The sequence below is a fragment of the Podarcis cretensis genome, assembly GCF_951804945.1.
Source record: "Podarcis cretensis genome assembly, chromosome: 10".
NCBI classification, from domain to species: domain Eukaryota; kingdom Metazoa; phylum Chordata; class Lepidosauria; order Squamata; family Lacertidae; genus Podarcis; species Podarcis cretensis.
The window spans coordinates 5,735,918-5,753,016 of record NC_137179.1 but is presented as its reverse complement, the minus strand read 5'-3'; the positions used below and the strand labels follow the sequence as shown (position 1 = coordinate 5,753,016).

At 48.6% G+C, this 17,099-nt stretch overlaps 1 protein-coding gene and 1 long non-coding RNA gene across 3 annotated transcripts in view; one reads left to right on the top strand and one right to left on the bottom strand.

Moving 5' to 3' along the window:
* COPG2 (COPI coat complex subunit gamma 2) overlaps positions 1-14,570 on the top strand; it is a 42,028-nt gene extending 27,458 nt beyond the window's left edge. For both annotated transcript variants that reach the window (XM_079992370.1, XM_079992369.1), the window contains exons 17-24: positions 143-268; positions 2,460-2,522; positions 2,673-2,812; positions 5,588-5,759; positions 8,366-8,463; positions 10,893-11,031; positions 12,430-12,528; positions 14,010-14,570. In XM_079992370.1, coding sequence (XP_079848496.1) covers positions 143-268; positions 2,460-2,522; positions 2,673-2,812; positions 5,588-5,759; positions 8,366-8,463; positions 10,893-11,031; positions 12,430-12,528; positions 14,010-14,140 — 968 coding nt within the window. In that variant the 3' untranslated portion in view covers positions 14,141-14,570. The remainder of the gene's footprint in view (positions 1-142; positions 269-2,459; positions 2,523-2,672; positions 2,813-5,587; positions 5,760-8,365; positions 8,464-10,892; positions 11,032-12,429; positions 12,529-14,009) is intronic.
* Positions 1-17,099, bottom strand: part of LOC307225311 — a 323,071-nt gene that overhangs the window by 203,216 nt on the left and 102,756 nt on the right. The window contains exon 2 of the long non-coding RNA XR_013842861.1: positions 14,746-16,771. This is a non-coding gene — a long non-coding RNA (uncharacterized lncRNA). The remainder of the gene's footprint in view (positions 1-14,745; positions 16,772-17,099) is intronic.

Sequence of the window (17,099 nt, the reverse complement as noted above, 5' to 3'; positions counted from 1 at the left end):
CTCTGGACAATGGATTAAGCTCTGGTGTTGGGTATTTATGTCTATTGGCCCTTCCCCACCCTTGATGCTCCTGCCAGCAAATTGGGCCTCTGAGCCCCACGTGATCCTTCCTTGAACACCTTTCACCCCTCCCTCTTTGCAGGCTTGACCGTCTCCATTCCCGGCATGGAAAAGGCCCTGCACCAGTACACCCTGGAGCCCACGGAGAAGCCTTTTGACATGAGGTCCGTGCCTCTGGCCACTGCCCCCACCTTTGAGCAGAAAGCAGGTAATGGGGCAAAAACAGGCTTAAGGGGGGAGGCCTTCTGCTCCAGATGTGGAACTCCACTGCCTTTTGCTGTTGTTGTTTAATTGTTTAGTCGTGTCTGACTCTTCATGACCTAATGGACCAGAGCACGCCAGGCACTCCTGTCTTCCACGGCCTCCCGCAGTTTGGTCAAACTCATGCTGGTAGCTTCAAGAACACTGTCCAACCATCTCGTCCTCTGTCATCCCCTTCTCCTTGTGCCCTCCATCTTTCCAACATCAGGGTCTTTTCCAGGGAGTCTTCTCTTCTCATGAGGTGGCCAAAGTCTTGGAGCCTCAGCTTCAGGATCTGTCCTTCCAGTGAGCACTCAGGGCTGATTTCCTTCAGAATGGAGAGGTTTGATCTTCTTGCAGTCCATGGGAGTCTCAAGAGTATCCTCCAGGACCAGAATTCAAAAGCATCGATTCTTCGGCAATCAGCCTTCTTTATGGTCCAGCTCTCACTTCCATACATCGCTACTGGGAAAACAATAGCTTTAACTATACAATGGTACACCTCGAGTGACAGGCGCTTCAGGTTACAAACTCTGCTAACCACTGCCTTAACTGCGTGCAGTGCCCACCGGGGTTCCAAGTGGCATGATGGGGACATCCAAGAACAGCATCCTTGAGAGATGCTGTGAGCTTTCCACATCTTGAGTGTTTATCGGGTGCACTGCCAAAAGGTATATGTAGATATATAATCTGACCACGGTTAATCTTGCGGAATACAGTGGTACCTTGGTTCTCGAACTCAATCCATTCTGGAAGTCTGTTCAGCTCCCAAAACATTCGCAAACCAAGGCGCAGCTTCTGATTGGCTGATTGGCCCCAGAAACAATGCCAACAGTTGAAACGGAAGTTCGGCTTCCGAAAAACACTTACACTTACACGTTTGCGATGTTCAGGAGCTCATTTGTTCATCAACTAAGCCATTCGGGAACCAAGGTAGCACTGTAATGGTCTGTACAGGTTCTGATGATAATATTCTGTGCTGTTCTGTTCCCTTAAGTACTTACGTACTGCCTTTCAAAGCCAAGCCATCACAAAGCAGCTTATGAAAGGTAGTTTTTTGTGCAAATGGAGCTTCATGCACACAGCAGAGACTCTCTGCTGCAGCTCTTCTCCAGGCAGAATGGAGGGTTGCCTAAGTAGTAGTAGTAATAATGATAATGATAATGATAATGATAATAATAATAATAATAATAATACATTTATTGTCATTGTACGACCTGTGTACAATGAAATAAATGAGCCTCCCCCCAAAAAAAAACACTCAATCTGTTATCAAACAACACACCACCTCGCAAGTCAATTTCGTTGTTATTTTTCGTTCAACAGCTCACGGATAGAAGCTATTTTTTAGCCTGTTGGTACGGCTGCTTCCTCCCCTCTTTATGGCCTCTGAAGTGGCAGATGGAAGCAGGAATGGGTCTGGAGGGCTCTCCACCAGAGCTGTATCCAGTCAGAATGGATACATACAATATATTTTCCATGTTCTTTTGGAGAAAGCTATCCCGTGTTAAAACACCGTGTGTTTTAAGCAATTTTAACCCAATTCCTGCCTGGAGCCTGTGGCAAGCACAGTTTGGAACTTTGTACATGCCATGGGTCTCGGGTAGATTTTTTGCATGTTGTGCCTGGAGTTGCCAGAGTGGCTCCCGGATGCCCACATGAGCCTGCAAAAGGCCTTCCCTGGTGCGTAGTAAAATAAGGTGCAGTGTGTGTGATAGGTAAAGGTAAAGGGACCCCTGACCATTAGGTCCAGTCGCGGACAACTCTGGGGTTGCGGCGCTCATCTCGCTTTACTGGCCGAGGGAGCCGGCGTACGGCTTCCAGGTCATGTGACCAGCATGACTAAGCTGCTTCTGTTGAACCAGAGCAGCTCACGGAAATGCCGTTTACCTTCCCGTCGGACTTGCACTTTGATGTGCTTTTGAACTGCTAGGTGGGTAGGAGCAGGGACCGAGCAACGGGAGCTCACCCCATTGTGGGGATTCGAACCGTCGACCTTCTGAGCAGCAAGTCCTAGGCTCTGTGGTTTAATCCACAGCGCCACCCGCGTCAGGACAATTTTTCTGGTCTGCAGTCATGCCTACATGCTCACGCCTCTGCATTATGGATTTGTCTTGGACACCTTGGCAGGAAATTTTATTGGCGTTTTCTCGTTTCAGAGATTGCCCTGGTGGCCAACAAGCCCGAGAAAATGGCTCCTTCCCGACAGGACATATTCCAAGGTAATAAACAACCCCAGAGCCGCGCTCTTAAACCTTGGAGAGCTGCAGAAGGTTGTGTTTTAACTGCATTTGCCATGGCAGTTTGCAAGGTGGCTGGAGGGAGAGAGCATGTTGTCTCCCTGTAAGCTGAGTCTGTTTCTTCCCCTTTAGAACAACTGGCTGCCATTCCAGAGTTCAAGAATTTGGGCCCTCTCTTCAAGTCATCCGATCCAGTGCAGCTGACCGAGGCCGAGACGGAGTATTTTGTCCGCTGCATCAAGCACGTCTTCTCAAATCACATCGTCTTCCAGGTACAAGAAGCCTCAGCGTTGTTGGCAGAGGCTAGAGAGGATGCTAGGTGCAAGTTAAACCCCGTCCATGCCACATGCCGTGGAAAGGAATTTTTGGTGCTTCTTTGTAGTCTCAACCTTTTGTAGGCCACTGTAGTAAGAGTGCTGAACTCTGATTCAGAAGACCTTCAGTCACTTCCTTGCTCAGCTTGAAGCTCTTTCTGGCAGGCTTTGGGCAGTCATGCGCTCTCACTGTAATGTACCTCACGGGCTTTTTAGGTAATGGTAAAGGGGCCCCTGACCATTAGGTCCAGTCGTGACCGACTCTGGGGTTCCCGCGCTCATCTCGCTTTATTGGCCGAGGGAGCCGGCGTACAGCTTCCGGGTCATGTGGCCAGCATGACTAAGCCGCTGCTAGCAAACCAGAGCAGCGCATGGAAACGCCATTTACCTTCCCACCAGAGCGGTACCTATTTATGTACTTGCACTTGGACGTGCTTTTGAACTGCTAGGTTGGCAGGAGCAGGGACCCAGCAACGGGAGCTCACCCCGTCGCGGGGATTCAAATCGCCGACCTTTTGATCGGCAAGCCCTAGGCTCTGTGATTTAACCCACAGTGCCACCCGCGTCCCCCATGGGGTTTTTAGAGGGATTTAAAAAATGATGTTAAGGGACGCAGGTTCGAAACCCCGCGACGGGGTGAGCTCCCGTTGCTTGGTCCCTGCTCCTGCCCGCCTAGCAGTTCGAAAGCACGTCAAAGTGCAAGTAGATAAATAGGTACCGCTCCGGCGGGAAGGCAGACGGCGTTTCCGTGCGCTGCTCTGGTTCGCCAGAAGCGGCTTAGTCATGCTGGCCACATGACCCAGAAGCTGTACACTGGCTCCCTCGGCCAATAAAGCGAGATGAGCGCCGCAACCCCAGAATTGGCCATGACTGGAGCTAATGGTTAGGGGTCCCTTTACCTTTAAAAAATGATGTTACTTTTACGGAGGAAAACACGATTGGGCTTATGACAACAATGAGGATGCACTTCAGTCTGAGGTGACAAAAGATCCCTGACTCTGTAGTAGTTATTACAGAGGTTAGCAACCTTATCTGAGAATGGGCCAGTCGACGCTCTGTCGGTCAGAGGATGGGTCGGAGTGTGTGTGCCCGTGCACTCTTCCTGGGTCGGAGGAGCGCCCATGCACACATACTATTTCCGGCGCTCCTCCATCCCGGAAGTGCGCAAGAAATAGTGTGTGCACATGCGCACGGGTGCTCCTCCATCCCATATGCGTGCACATATGCTATTTCCAGCGCACATCTGGGTTGGAGGAGCACCTGTGCACATGCACACAGGCACCATCAACCCAGAAGTTGGTTCGTGCGCCGCACCAGTAAGAGCAGGGGGCACCGTGGGCTGGTTAGACAAGCCTCTTGGGCCACTACCGGTCCATGGGCCTTAGGCTGCCGACCCCTGAAGTTATCACTTTATGCCTTTTGACCACTGTGTCTGCTGTGGAGAAGGGCAAGAACTCTTCTGAATGCATTTTCCCAGCAGGGCTGAGAAAGAACCCTTGCCCCAAATCCTCAAAAGCAGCTGTCAGCCGGTGTATTTATTGATTTATAAAAATATATATATGCCGGTATCATAAAATACCGTATTTTTCGCTCCATAAGACGCACCTTTTTCCTCCTAAAAAGTAAGGGGAAATGTGTGTGCGTCTTAGGGAGTGAATGCAAGCTGCACAGCTATCACTGAAGCCAGTACAGCAAGAGTGAGAGCTGCGCAGCACCTCTTGTTCTGCTGGCTTCAGCGATAGCTGCGCAGCTTGCTCTGGCTTTTCAGGGAGGTGGGAGAAAGGACGGAGGGCAGCCCGTCAGTCCCTTCTCCCACCTCCCGGAAAAGCCAGCAAGAGCCGCTCTATCTTTAAAGAGCTGCACCAAGCGAGCGTGTCCGCAGTTCTTGCTAGCTTTTCTTGTTTTCCTCCTCTAAAAACTAGGTGCGTCTTATGGTCGGGTGCGTTTTATAGAGCGAAAAATACGGTACATCTCACAGCAGTTTATAACAATATAAAAACGCAGGCAATAAAATCACAAAAAGTTAAACGCAAAATGAAATTAAAAGCAAACCTCAATAGACCATTGTGGGTGGGTGGGATGTACTTTTATAGAACCCTAGAATTGTAGAGTTGGAAGGGATCGCAAGGGGCATCTAGTTCAACTCCCTTCCATGCAGGAATCTTAGTTGTCTGCACAGGCCTGGCAGAACAGAAAAGTTTTCAGCAAGTGTTTAGAACATCTGCCTCCCCCAGATGCTTTGATCCACACTTCTGACGAGCCCTGTGGCCTGTTGGTTTCTGCTCTCTTCACTGTGCAGCGAAATGCTTGTCACAAGACAATGTTTACATTCCAGTCAGAGTTGCTGTTGGAGTTTCTCACGGGAAAGGAGACTGGATGTGACGTACACTGGTTTCCTGTTTTTCACTGTTCACACACAGTTCTCTCCGTGCTTTAGAGGAGAGAGGATGCTTTCTCTGCTCCGGTAGAGGCAAGATGTTTCTCTGTAATCTACCAGCTTTGAAGTGTAAATAAAGTAATATAGAGTATGTGGCACGTACTCCTCATCATTCCGCTGTGCTTGGGACACTGCAATTTCAACATGGCCATGCGTGCTCGGGCTGAAACATCTGGCGGGCACCAGATTGGAGAAGGTTGGCGGAGTGTGCTTTGCGTGAGCCCTGGAGAAAGGGCAACAGAAGAGAGATCCTGGCCACAAGGAACCCTCAGTTTGTTTCTCCCCTCTCTCTCTAGTTCGACTGCACAAACACCCTCAACGACCAGTTACTGGAGAAGGTGACGGTGCAGATGGAGCCTTCCGACGCCTACGATGTGCTCCGCTGCATCCCTGCCCCCATCCTCTCCTACAACCAGCCAGGAATGTGCTACACACTTGTCCGACTGCCCCTGGACGACCCCACAGCAGGTATGCTGCTTTTTCAGTTTCCCAGATCCAAACAGAATCTCTCTGGGAACAAAAGATGTCTCCCTCTGGATATCAAATTTCATAGAATCATAGAATCATAGAGTTGGAAGAGACCACAAGGGCCATCGAGTCCAACCCCCTGCCAAGCAGGAAACACCATCAGAGCACTCCTGACATATGGTTGTCAAGCCTCTGCTTAAAGACCTCCAAAGAAGGAGACTCCACCACACTCCTTGGCAGCAAATTCCACTGTCAACAGCTCTTACTGTCAGGAAGTTCTTCCTAATGTTTAGGTGGAATCTTCTTTCTTGTAGTTTGGAACCATTGCTCCGTGTCCGCTTCTCTGGAGCAGCAGAAAACAACCTTTCTCCCTCCTCTATGTGACATCCTTTTATATATTTGAACATGGCTATCATATCACCCCTTAACCTCCTCTTCTCCAGGCTAAACATGCCCAGCTCCCTTAGCCGTTCCTCATAAGGCATCGTTTCCAGGCCTTTGACCATTTTGGTTGCCCTCCTCTGGACACGTTCCAGTTTGTCAGTGTCCTTCTTGAACTGTGGTGCCCAGAACTGGACACAGTACTCCAGGTGAGGTCTGACCAGAGCAGAATACAGTGGCACTATTACTTCCCTTGATCTAGATGCTATACTCCTCTTGATGCAGCCCAGAATTGCATTGGCTTTTTTAGCTGCCGTGTCACACTGTTGGCTCATGTCAAGTTTTTGGTCAACCAAGACTCCTAGATCCTTTTCACATGTACTGCTCGCAAGCCAGGTGTCACCCATCTTGTATTTGTGCCTCTCATTTTTTTTTTGCCCAAGTGCAATACTTTACATTTCTCCCTGTTCAAATTCATCTTGTTTGTTTTGGCCCAGTTTCATGATGGATTTTTAAATGGTACTTATTCTTTGCATTCTTTGTTTATTTTTAGTCTCTGGGTAATTTTATGAACATTGCTTAGAAATGCTAATCATAGAATCGTAGAGTTGGGAGGCCCCCAAGGGTCATCTAGTCGAACCCCCTGCAATGCAGGAATCTCAATTAAAGCATCCAGGACTGATGGCCATCCAGCCTCTGCTTAAAAACCTCCAAGGAAGGAGAGTCCATAACAGGCATAGGCAAACTCAGCCCTCCAGATGTTTTGGGACTACAACTCCCATCATCCCAACTAACAGGATCAGTGGTCAGGGATGATGGGGATTGTAGTCCCAAAACATCTGGAGGGCTGAGTTTGCCTATAAAAGAAGAAGAAGAGTTTGGATTTGATATCCCGCTTTATCACTACCCAAAGGAGTCTCAAAGCGGCTAACATTCTCCTTTCCCTTCCCCCCCCCACAACAAACACTCTGTGAGGTGAGTGGGACTGAGAGACTTCAGAGAAGTGTGACTGGCCCAAGGTCACCCAGCAGCTGCATGTGGAGGAGCGGGGAAGCGAACCCAGTTCACCAGATTACGAGTCCACCGCTCTTAACCACTACACCACACTACACCACCCAGATGGTGGGCGCAGGGTCCAGGTTGGTTCCAACGGGAAGATGTGATCCTTGAGGGGTCCTGAGCCGTTCAAGGCTTTATAGGTCTAAACAAGCACTTTGAGTTGTGCCCAGAAAAAGACTTCATGTGGAGGAGCAGAGACGCGAACTCGGTTCACCAGATTACGAGTCCACCACTCTTAACCACTACACCACTCTGGCTCTCTATGCCTGGTCCACAACCTCCCGAGGGAATCTGTTCCAATGTCAAACAGCTCTTACTGTCAGAACATTCTTTCTGATGCTGAGTCCGAATCTCCTTTCATGTAACTTGAAGTGGTATAACGATTAAGCAGTATAAAAATGCCTAAAATAAAGAAGCCCAAAGCGCCATTCTGGGTGTGTCCAGCACTAAAACTTCCATGAGGTTCTTCTTGCAGGCTCCCCTTTGAGGCATTTCGTCGGCCACAGTGAGCACAGGTCAGTGGCCTGATCCTGTACGGCTGCTTCTGTGTGTTTAGATGATCCTGACATGCAGCATAGCTTGGCTCTTGCTAGAAATGGTTTCACCACCTTGTGGAGCAGCTGCCCCAAGTGCATAAGGCACCCACTGGGCTTTCAGTGGTTTCCACAAGGCTTTTCTCTCCTCCCTTGTGCCCATCAATTTGCTTTTCAACACATGCAAGGCAAGTGGGAGAATTTTAAAGCAGAGCTTGGATGGCCGCCTGCCAGGGATTTTTCTGCTGTGATTTCTGCGTTGTAGTGTGTTGTGCTAGATAGCCCTGCAATTCTCTCATTCCAAGTGGCTGGTTGAAGGGATCAAAGCTCCTGCTTGTTGCAACGTGAGTGACAAGCCCTGAATCCAACCTTGAGAGCCGTGGTTCTGTGTTTGGCTCCAGATCCATACATCCAAGTTGCAACCTGGTATGCGGCCACTTCCACATGGAGTTGTCGTGACGTGTAAAGCGATTTTCGAGGCTGCCCTGCTGGGGATGTGCCTGGGTTTTAATTCCTCGGCTGTCTGTCATCGGCATTTGCCACTTGGAGGCTGGGCTGTTTTCCTTCCCGGCTTCGGTTTTTGCTCGGAGCAGGTCTCCCTCTTAACGTGGACTCCGTTCTCCCTCACCCCAGTCGCCTGCACTTTTAGCTGCACTATGAAGTTCACTGTGCGAGACTGCGACCCTCACACTGGAGTGCCGGACGAGGACGGCTACGACGACGAATATGTGGTAAGCGAGCCCAGGGCAAATGTTCTCAGCAATGCAGAAAAGTGCTGTATAAATATCATTATTATTAGTGCATTTTTTCTAATAATAATCATCATCATCATCATCATCATCAATCATAATAATTTATTATTTATACCCCGCCCATCTGGCTGAGTTTCCTCAGCCACTCTGGGTAGCTCCCAATCAAGTGTTAAAAACAGTACAGCGTTAAATATTAAAAACTTCCCTAAGCAGGGCTGCCTTCAGATGTCTTGTAAAGATAGGAAAGCTGCTTATTTCCTTCACATCTGATGGGAGGGCGTTCCACAGGGCGGGTGCCACTACCGAGAAGGCCCTCTGTCTGGTTCCCTGTAACCTCACTTCTCGCAATGAGGGAACTGCCAGAAGGCCCTCAGCGCTGGATCTCAGTGTCCAGGCAGAATGATGGGGGTGGAGATGCTCCTTCAGGGATACAGGACTGGGCCGTTTAGGGCTTTAAAGGTCAGCACCAACACTTTGAATTGTGCTCAGAAACGTACTTAAAGAATGTTTAGGGGTACTCTCATTTTGACTCAAGAAAATCACCATTTTATAGTTCAAATCAGGGAAAATACAGTAAATGGACAAAAATACAAATATTCACAAAATGTTTAGGGGTATGTGTACCCCTGTGTTCCCCCAGAAAAAGCACTGATGTTGATGATGATGATGCCCTTCATTTTGCGGTTTGCAAAATAAGATACAAGATAAAAACACAAATAATTAAAACAGCAGAACAATAACCCCCATTTCCCACTGGCTGTAGAATATTAATCAGCACTGTAGTTTGAGAGCATATTGGGATTTTATCTTTTCTGTCAAAATTCTGGATAACCTACAACAGTGGCCATTGAACACATATGGAGGCCAGTATCAAAGAGTTCTTTTTGGCCTCATCCTTGCCAGTCTTGCTCCCACCTTGGCCAGCCATTGCGTGGCTTCCTCGTTTCCAGAGGAAGCAGATTTCATGCCAGTGGTAGGATTGGGGAGGAGGAACGCGTGGGGCAGGTGTGTAAGGAGCCCCTTCTTTGGCGACTTGGGGTTGCTGACACTAACCTTTCCCGCCCCAACCTGGCCACGGTGATCCATGCGACGGTCACCTCCAGGCTTGACTACTGTAATTCGCTCTACGCGGGGCTTCCCTTGAAACTGTCCCATAAACTCCAGTGCGTGCAGAATGCTGCAGCAAGGCTCCTCACGGGGTCCCTACCATGGGAGCATATTCACCCAGTGCTTTACCAGTTGCACTGGCTCCTGGTGGAGTATTGGGTCAGGTTCAAGGTGCTGGCTTTGACCTTTAAAGCCCTTCACGGCCTAGGACCCTCGTACCTACGGGATCGTCTCTCCTGGTATGCCCTGCAGAGGACCTTAAGGTCCATGAACAACCATAGTTTAGAGGTCCCAGGCCCTAAGGAAGTCCAACTATCCTCCACCAGAGCCAGGGCCTTTTCAGTGATGGCTCCGACCTGGTGGAATGCTCTGTCCCATGAGACTAGGGCCCTTCAGGATTTAACCTCTTTTTGCTGGGCCTGTAAGACAGAGCTATTCCGCCTGGCCTTTAATTTAAATTCAGCCTGATCTTTTATTTCCCTTCTCTTCCCTCCCCCTCCTCTTATATCAAGATCATCCGCTCTGAGACCTCACAGCTAATTCTCCCCTGGTCTCCTCGCTGGCCCAAGTAGGATCAATGCAGCCAGCTAGCCCTGGGGATTATCTAATGCTTATTTCCCCTAAATTGATTTTTGAATTTTATTGTTATTCATTTATACTGTATCTTATGCTGCTTTTATCATCATCAATCTTTATTATGGTCCAGAGACCCAACAAATCATTACAAAGCAATACACAATTCATACAGCCTACCTCCAGGTTAAACAAGCATTTTGGATAGAATATAGGGATCATTTGTTCTTGCAACCACCGATAAAAACTTTGCCACTGCTAATGTTCTAGCATTTGTCTGGTCTTCCAGTAGGAACCTAATATAGTGAGCCTCTGATTTTCCCGGGAAAGGTACCAGCAAGGGTAGTATCAGTTCAGCCCTGGCTTGCTCATATTTTGCACAATGCAACAAAATATGTTTTATGGAATCAATGTCTTGAGCACACGAGCAAAGTCTGTCCTGGTAGGGAACTCCTGCTGCTTTTATAATTGCTTTAAATTTGTTGTTAGCCGCCCTGATCCCTGTTTTTGAACCGGGAAGGGCGGGGTATAAATTATTATTATTATTATTATTATTATTATTATTATTAGTATTATTATTATTATTCAGCCTGAAGGCTGCCAGCAGATCACACCAAGGCCAAGTGCTGTACCCATCTTTGCAACAGGCCGACAGGGGTGAGCTTGCTGTCTTCTGCATCTTGAGGGCGTTTCCCCACCCTGAGGACTAACCTCCTTTTCTCTGCTAGCTGGAAGACCTGGAGCTGACTCTCTCCGACCACCTCCAGAAGGTCTTGAAGCCCAACTTTGCAGCTGCCTGGGAGGAAGTTGGGGATGACTATGAGAAAGAAGAGACCTTTGCTCTCAGCACTATCAAAACCCTGGATGGTGAGATACGGCAGCTTTTTCCCAGACCTAAGATTGCATGTTAAAACCAATTTTAGAAAAAAACATTCCCAGGCTCCTGAGTGTCTTCTAAACAAGACAACTTTTTAGCTTCTGCTCCAAGAACAGGGTATATGTTCCTAGTATGGAAGATTCAAGAAAATGCAAGGCTGTTCTTTTAGCTTAGAGAACAAGAAAGGTTATTCTTGATCAGGCTTCCTCAACCTCAGCCTTCCAGATGTTTTGAGACTACAGTGGTACCTCGGGTTACAGACGCTTCAGGTTACAGACTCCGCTAACCTGGAAGTAATACCTTGGGTTAAGAACTTCAGGATGAGAACAGAAATTGCGCAGTGGCAGCAGCGGGAGGCCCCATTAGCTAAAGTGGTACCTCAGGGTAAGAACAGTTTCAGGTTAAGAACGGACCTCCGGGATGAATTAAGTTCTTAACCCAAGGTAAAGGGATCCCTGACCATTAGGTCTAGCTGTGACTGACTCTGGGGTTGCGGCGCTCATCTCGCTTTATTGGCCAAGGGAGCCAGCGTACAGCTTCCGGGTCATGTGGCCAGCATGACTAAGCGGCTTCTGGCGAACCAGAGCAGCGCACAGAAACACCGTTTACCTTCCCGCCAGAACGGTACCTATTTATCTACTTGCACTTTGACATGCTTTCGAACTGCTAGGTGGGCAGGAGCAGGGACCGAGCAACGGGAGCTCACCCCATCGCAGGGATTCGAACCGCCAACCTTCTGATTGGCAAGCCCTAGGCTCTGTGGTTTAACCCACAGCGCCACCCGCATCCCATTAACCCGAGGTACCACTGTACAATTCCCATCATCCCTGACCACTGGTTCTGCTAGCTAAGGATCATGGGAGTTGTAGGCCAGGAACATCTGGAGGGCCGAGGTTGAGGAAGCCTGTTCTAGATCTCCAGTTGTCAGAAGCAACTCTGACTTCCCCACTTAACAAGGTAGATAGAGGCAGCAGATCTAACTCAATGGCTGAGCACCTGCCTTGTATGAAAAAGACCCCTGGTTCAATCCCGTCTCTCCAGCTAGGGCTGGGTGATACCCTTGTCTGAAGTCCTGGAGAGCTGCTGCCAGGGTTTCCCAAACTTGGGTTTCCAGCTGTTTTTGGACTACAACTCCCATCATCCCTAGTGAGCAGGACCAGTGGCCAGGGATGATGGGAATTGTAGTCCAAAAGCAGCTGGAAACCCAAGTTTGATGTTGACAGTGGTGAGCTAGATGGACAGTTACCTGACCCTTGTCTAAGACAGCTTCCTAGGATCCTGGGGTGGCTAGCTTGCTACTCTGAAAGATCCCCTTTGGATCTGAGACAACACAGCCGAGACAACGCAGGGCTAATGCCAGGTCTTCTCGAAACCTCCTCTGAATGCAGAAGCTGTCAGCAACATTGTGAAGTTCCTGGGCATGCAGCCGTGCGAGAGATCCGACAAAGTGCCCGAGAACAAGAATTCGCACACGCTCTACCTGGCCGGTAAGAATCAGCCGGGGGGGGGGGGGCGGTTCAGTGGTGTCTGGGCATCCTGTGGCTGAAATGGTGTCACCCCAAGAGAATTAATGGCACTGGAGTTGTCCCGTCCCAAGAACAGCAGCAGGGACCTTCTGTGAAGCACTTCTCTCAGGAACAGCATTCATTCTTATCCAGCGATAGGGCTGGAAGTGGCTTTAAAAGCTCCTCTCTGAGATCACGTCTGCCCAAATATTTGTCTAGTTGCACTGGCTCCCGGTGGAGTATCAGGTCAGGTTTAAGGTGCTGGTTTTGACCTTTAAAGCCCTTTGTGGCTTAGGGCCCTCGTATTTACGGAACCTCCTCTCTTGGTATGCCCTGCAGAGGACCTTAAGGTCCATGAATAATCATAGTTTAGAGGTCCCAGGCCCCAAGGAAGTCACATTATCCTCCGCCAGGGCCTTTTCGGCCGTGGCCCCGATCTGGTGGAATGTTCTGTCCCATGAGACCAGGGCCCTGCAGGATTTAACTTCCTTCCACAGGGCCTGTAAGACAGAGCTATTCTGCCTGGCTTTCAATTTGAACTTAGCCTGATCTTTTATTCCCCTTCCTTCCCTCCCCCTCCCCTTTTATGAAGATTACCCGCTCTGGGATCCCACAGTTAATTCTCCCCTGGTCTCCTCGCTGGCCCAAATAGGACTAACTTAGCCAGCTAGCCCTGGTGATCATCTAATGTTTACTGGATGGATTTCCCCCCTAAATTGATTGATTTTTGAATTCTGAATTTATTGTTATTCACGTTTTATACTGTATTTTATGCTGTTTTTTGTTGCACCAATTAAGTGTTTTAAATTTGTTGCTAGCTGTCCTGAGCCCGTTTCCTGAACTAGGAAGGGCAGGGTATAAATAAAAAATTATTATTATTATTATTATTAGCTGCTCTTTAAAGACCTTTAGAACCAACAGCCCAAGGATTATATAACTAGTTAGCATAGCTATTAGAGAAGCGCTTTGTTAAGTATTTTTGGCTGTGGGTTGTGAGTCAATTGCCTTGGTTTTTGTAGGCGCAGAAGAGATTTTTACCTTAAATGCAGAACCAGGTCTCAGAATCTGGTCGTAGTTACACAGTGCAGCATAGGAAACTGCTGTTATCTCAGCAGCTGTGCAACTTTTAAGAGTTGGCATCAGAATTTGCTTCTTTCCCCCCACTTCCTTACTCCTTCTTTTAAAAAAGATAAGTCTGAGCTTACAGGCAGGGACTATAAAGGAGATAAGGCATCTTTGACCATCTCAATGTAACTAGATTCCCAGCCCCCACTCGCCTGGGGCAGATGCGAGACCAGCCATGTCTGGAAGGCAAGAAGTTCCCCATCTCTGCTCTGAATCACCCCACAACATCCCCTTCCTTCCTTGCCTGGACGATTGCAACTTATTAGCATTTCTGCAAGAAAGGATGTGAGCCATTGCGGCCGAGTGCCACCTCAGTGACTCTCCTTGTCTACCTCCAGGTGTGTACAGAGGCGGCTCGGATGTGCTGGTGAGGTCCAGGCTCGCTCTGGGAGATGGCGTGACTATGCAGGTGACTGTCCGGAGCACAGAGGAAACTCCAGTGGACGTCATCTTGGCTTCCGTCGGTTAGGAGTCTTGGCAGCTCATTCTGTGAGTCAACACACCCTCTCGCCACCTCCTGCCTCAAAGGCACTCCCGGGACCTCCAGTCCTGCATGCCTCTTTCGTTTTCCCTCCTCTCGGTCAGCCGTCTTCTGTGGCAACTGGGGGACCGGCAGCCCACCTTGCCTTTTCTTCCACACAACCGGAGCTGGGCGTTCAGGCCCCTCACCCACAAACACCCCCAGCTCCACCTCTGCATTCCTGTAATAAATTATTCTCTTTCTGTGCTGCCCGTAGAGGCAGAAAAGCTGTTAGAAGATCCTTTTTTTTAAAAAAAAGAAGAAAATCAACTTTTCTTGAATGGACTTTTATTAACAGAAAATAAACATGGGCTATCCCAACACTGTTGCATCTTTTCCCCCCAACTTGTGCTGTTTAATAAAATACATTCTGTAGTAACTGTCTGCCAAATACTGTCGTGTTTCATGTGCCCCTTTCACAGAGCAGCTTGCAAGGGATGGTAAACCCTGGATTGCAAGGGCCTTTTGAGAGCTGCTTCAGATCTCAGCACTACCAGAAAGGAGGGAGTGCTAACCTTTTGCCCAGTGTGCTCTGAGCAGTATATCAGCTTCACACCAACCCAAGTGCAGATGGCCGTCTGCCATGCCTTTTATGGCTTGCCAGATTTCTAGTTGCGCAAGGAAAAAGCTCCCCTCCCTTCTTGGCAGGACACTGTAGATAACTAGTTTCCCACATGGTTGGTTCTGTGCGCAGGATGGTAAATTATATGCCTTGATAATTTCCCAGTGCTGTAGTGCAGGGGGAGCCAGCGTGGACTCCTGGAGCAGTTGGTACCTTCGCTGTCTTCCGCTGGCACCCATGAAGTCTCTGAGCCCCACAACACTGCCCCCTTGGTCACGGGCTGCTGACTTCCTTCTCCTTTAAAGTACACAGAGCTCAAAGATGAAGTTGGAAAAGGCGACATTTCTTTCAGCGCTCTGCACTTTTCAAGGTGCAGAGCAATTCTGATTATTCAGAAAATCTTGTCCCTTTAGTTCAACACACATCTGTAAATTAGATCCAATTTCTTTCTAAAAATACAGAAGAAGCTCTGCTCACAATGGCTGTGTTGGAGGGTTGCTGATAAGCGGATTGCTTTACACTCAGCGCCTCCTACCTTCCGTCCTTCATATCGGGACAAGAGCCAGGTAGATGATCTGCGAGTGAAACATTACCCCCAACCCGGGGGGGGGGAGTTGCAAGGACAATTACCCTCATTTGTCCTTGTTTATGGTCCGCAATTGGTCTCCGCTAGTGTGGGATCTGCCTCCATTTGTGGCAGAAAGCACCGGAAGTCCTGCCTTTCCCCCCCGGGAGAACCAAAATGTGCACAGGCATTTCCTCTTTCAGAGGGAGGAGGTCAAGAAGTGACCACAGGCAGTGGCACCCATGGTCATTTGCTTCAAAATTCAAACCTGTTCCAGGGCCTGAAAAGGTTGGCAACCCCTTCTCTAGAGTCTCCTGGTGAGTTTCATAGGTAAACAATGGTTTGAAGCTACACTGGGCACGTCCAAGCTCAGTGCGTTACCCTCTGCCTTAAAGGCCGTATGAATGAAATCTCCCTCTTGGCCCAGGTCCAAGTTGCTAGACTTGCTCTGCAAATGAGGTTCTAGAGCTGCCTCCAGCAGTCTGGATTTCCTTTCAACTGGACCTTTTAGAGAAGGAAAATACGTCTGAAGCAGAAATGCCAGTTCAAAGCCATCTGGGTTTGAAAAGCTGTTTCTTTCAGCTGCTGTGTTACTGCAACAACTTCACAAAGTTGTACCATGGAAGAGTTTGGGCCAGATCCTTTATATGCCTCTTCCTACTTAATTTCTGCCCCCTTTTCTGTAAGAGATGACAGCACTATCAAACCATGACTACTCAGAAGTGAATCCTACTGAATTCAACAGGGCTTATTTCAAGGTAAGTGATGTTAGGATTGCAGCTTTAGTTCTTTTGCAACTTCAGAGCACCAAGCATTCCTTTAACAATCCGTTTTCTGGCTGGCAACTCTGCATAGCAAATAAACTTAAAAATGGATTAATTTGGGCATCTTCCTGTGCAATATTTTTTTCCCTTAATGAACTAAAAACAGGATTCGCCGTTGCCAGGTGGGCATGAGAGTCAACCAGACAAGAGATTGCACATCAAGGATACCCAAGCCGGCGCTGTAAATGTTTTATAGAAATTGCTGCTGCCGCCACACTTTGAGCAGGCAGGCCGAAGATGAAACCCAAGCACTACACCGCACCCCTTCTTCTGTCAGCCCACAGGCATTTAATCAGTGACTTAACCGAAAAAGGGAAAGTCCTTCACACAACACATTTGTTAAACTATGGAGGTAGTGATGATCGTCAACCTAGATGGCTTTAAGAGAACTGGACAAATTCATGGAGGACAGGGTTATCGATGGCTCCTAGCCAGGATGGCGCTCCTGTACCACCTCAGTTGGACACCGATATGCTTTTAATAATAATAATAATAATTTATTATTTATACCCAGCCACTCTGGGCAGCTTCCAGCAGAATATTAAATGCAATGATTCATCCAGTATTAAAAGCTTCCCTAAACAGGGCTGCCTTCAGATGTCTTCTAAAAGTCTGGTGGTAGTTGTTCTCTTTGACATCTGGTGGGAGGGCATTTCGCAGGGCAGGCGCCACCACCAAGAAGGCCCTCTGCCTGCTTCGCTGTAACCTCACTTCTCGCAAGGAGGGAACCACCAGAAGGCCCTCGGTGCTGGACCTCAGTGTCTGGGCAGAACGATGGGGGTGGAGATGCTCCTTCAGATATACTGGACCGAGGCCGTTTAGGGCTTGAAAGGTCAGCACCAACACTTTGAATTGTGCTCAGAAACGTACTGAGAGCCAATGTAGGTCTTTCAAGACCGGTGTTATGTGGTCATGGCGGCCGCTCCCAGTCACCAGTCTAGCTGCCGCATTCTGGAT